At 39.4% G+C, this 2,913-nt stretch overlaps 1 protein-coding gene across 1 annotated transcript; it reads right to left on the bottom strand.

The window, feature by feature from the left end:
- Positions 1 to 508: 508 nt before the first annotated feature.
- LOC138894589 (uncharacterized) lies at positions 509 to 1,417 on the bottom strand. Its single transcript, XM_070179294.1, has 2 exons — positions 1,334 to 1,417; positions 509 to 775 (listed from the first exon to the last, which is right to left on the bottom strand). Exons 1-2 carry the CDS (start codon positions 1,415 to 1,417, stop codon positions 509 to 511), a joined length of 351 nt encoding a protein of 116 aa, XP_070035395.1.
- Between the last annotated feature and the right edge of the window lie 1,496 nt (positions 1,418 to 2,913).

Below are 2,913 nucleotides of genomic sequence, written 5' to 3'. Positions count from 1 at the left end.
CCCTACCCGGGGACCCCGTCCGAATATACCAACGAGTCCAAAAACTCATAATGGACCTACTCAAGGACAAAAAATCACATCAAACACACAAATTCTATGAGTCGCAACATAAATTCAAGCCTAAGCAATTATGAACTTCCGAATTCCGAAACCAACATCGATTCATACCAAAACAACTATGATTGACAGCAAATTTTGCACACAAGTCATAAATGACATTACAGACCTATTCCAACTTCCGGAATCGGAGTTCAGACCCAATATCAATAAAGTCCACTCCCGGTCAAACTCTTCAAAATCATCCAACTTTCGCCAATTTACGCTGAAACGACCTACGAACCTCCAAATCGACAACCAGACACGCTCCTAAGACCAAAATCATCCTACGGAGCTATTGGAACCATCAAAACTCCATTCCGAAGTCATCTTCACACAAGTCAAACTACGGTCAACTTCTACGACTTAACCTTTCAACTTAGGGACTATGTGTCCGATTTCACTCTGAAACTCACCCGAAACCAAAACCAAAGCCAACCACCCCGATTTCAATGAACCTTCTCACTTTTTCTCTCTCTGTCAGTATCAAATTAGGTGCATACTTTGCCAATTTTGTAAATTCCATCTCATATTCAGTCACTGACATGGTACCTTGTTTAAGATGTTTGAACTGACGTCGTAGTTCATCCATCCGACTACTAGGCAAAAACATGGCCCTGAAACCTTCTTTGAACTTGGGCCAAGTAAGTGGCGGTAATGTAGAATCTCCACCATTGTCCTGCTACACCCCAATTGAAATCCAATCAACTCTGTGGCTTTTGTTTCAAGATAACCCAAAGAAACAAACATTTCCTCTATCTCTTCCAAAAATAACATTGGTTCATTTGGTTTATCGGTACCATTATAAGTAGGAGGGTTTAATATCAGAAAGGCATATGGATCAATGTTTTTTATTGGTAACTGCACTGTCTGGGCAATATTTGCAGGGAAAACTAGTGGTGGTACCTCGAGTGGAGCTTGAAAATCATATCATATAACCATTTCATCTGAATCATGAGGGTCCTGAGGAGGAGCATGGACAGATGCAGTCCGAACACCAGTCGGAGGGGATAGGGACTCCAAAAAATCCAAAGTTTTCTCAATTCGATTATCCTGCTGATGTGTTGGTACCCAATTATTAACAACCTGCGAAGGTGGAGATTGTGCTTGTCTTGTGGCCCTATCATGATCCTAATTACCTCTGGCATTTCCACCTCTACCCCAAGCATTTTGACCTATACCTCATACGTCTGCCATGCCCTCTAACTGCAGCTGGTGCTATTAGTGAGGCTTGCACCTCTAGTGCTGCTTCTTGATGATTAGCAGCTGGTATCTCAACATTGTTAGCAGTAGAGGATGAAGTTGATCTTCTTCTAACCATCTTGTCTGTACTGAAATGAGAGATAAATTGGTGTAAAAATTCTGAAACGTTTAGCTCTAACGCACGATATAAGAATCAAAGAGAGAAAGAAAAAAAATTCCTAACATGTCCTGCAGCTTCCCAAATATAAGTATGATGCACAACATACGCATATTTGAGACCCTATTAGAGACAGCTGATGACTCCCTAGAACTCCTCAAACCTGGCTGCTCTGATACTAACTTGTCACACCTCCAAACTGGGGTGGGACGTGATTCGCAATCAACCCTTACCACTCATTGAGTGAACCCTGTACTATTTGTATCAAACTTCAAGTTCAATAGCAAAGAAACTAACATGCTTAAATATTAATTCTAATCAAATTGCAGTTCTTAAGCTGACTGATAAAATATAATAAATTAAGGATAAATTCCAAAATATTTTAATACTAGCCCACTAACAAGTCATGAGCCTCTAGAATCTTAAAAACAAAGTTTAAAATACATAGTCTACGGGGGCATCCCTCGCAAATAAAATAAACGTAAAAAAAGAAGTTATAAATAATAGTCTGAAAAGGGTCCGCTACCACTGGGATGAATCAACGGAGTCTGTAAACTGAATCTAGAATATCTCCTCTAGCCACGTGCCTCGTTACCTGCGTCCTCAATACCCGCCACACGACGTAGCAGGCCCAAACGGGCTAAGTACCACCAAAGTATACCCAGTAAGTCTCATAGGCTACCTCCTAAATAGGCGGAGCGAAACCTTCTGGAAAATATAAGGAAAAAAAGTGATATATAGAAAATCATATAAAATTTTACAACCAAGTAATAATCTGGAAACTGAAACTGTAAGCTAAAACTGAAACTTAACGTAGAAATTGAGCCCAAAACTGATATCTGAAGTAGAAACTGAGTTTATATATATATATATATATATATATATATATATATATATATATATATATATATATATAAAATTGTTACGCATAATGGCCCTGCGTACGTGAGCATCTGGGAACAGGTACGGGGGAGTGTTGGCCTCTCTCCCCAACAAATAGTTGGCACCTGCGAGCGTGGGGTAGTTAACCCTGACATCACGACACTCACGCTGGGGGAAGTTGGCCACTTCTTCCTACGGAATGTGAATATCACAATTAAAGGAACATAACAATTGGTAATACACATAAGCATGTATTCATGTCACATATAATGTCGTACTGAATAAGAATAAGTGAACTGAGCATTGGATCATGAGAAGAGATGACTTAGCTTTAGCTAACATATGGAGCACAAGGGTTATAATGAAATTCCCTACTAGGAAAGTAAATCTCACCTTACCTCAATTACAAGCCCAACTTTGCCTCCACATATCTTTTAGGCAATCCCAAGTCACCAATTTCTCTAACTACAGGACAATTGGGTTCAACTTAAATTAATACATGTCCAAAGAATACAACTATATACACAGCTCTCTTGTTCTAGGAAAATACCACTTAGGTTCTAAAACCCTAATTA

This window comes from Nicotiana tomentosiformis, chromosome 6 (assembly GCF_000390325.3).
Source record: "Nicotiana tomentosiformis chromosome 6, ASM39032v3, whole genome shotgun sequence".
NCBI classification, from domain to species: Eukaryota; Viridiplantae; Streptophyta; class Magnoliopsida; order Solanales; family Solanaceae; genus Nicotiana; species Nicotiana tomentosiformis.
The sequence above is the reverse complement of the archived record's forward strand: the minus strand, read 5'-3'. Positions and strand labels throughout refer to the sequence as shown.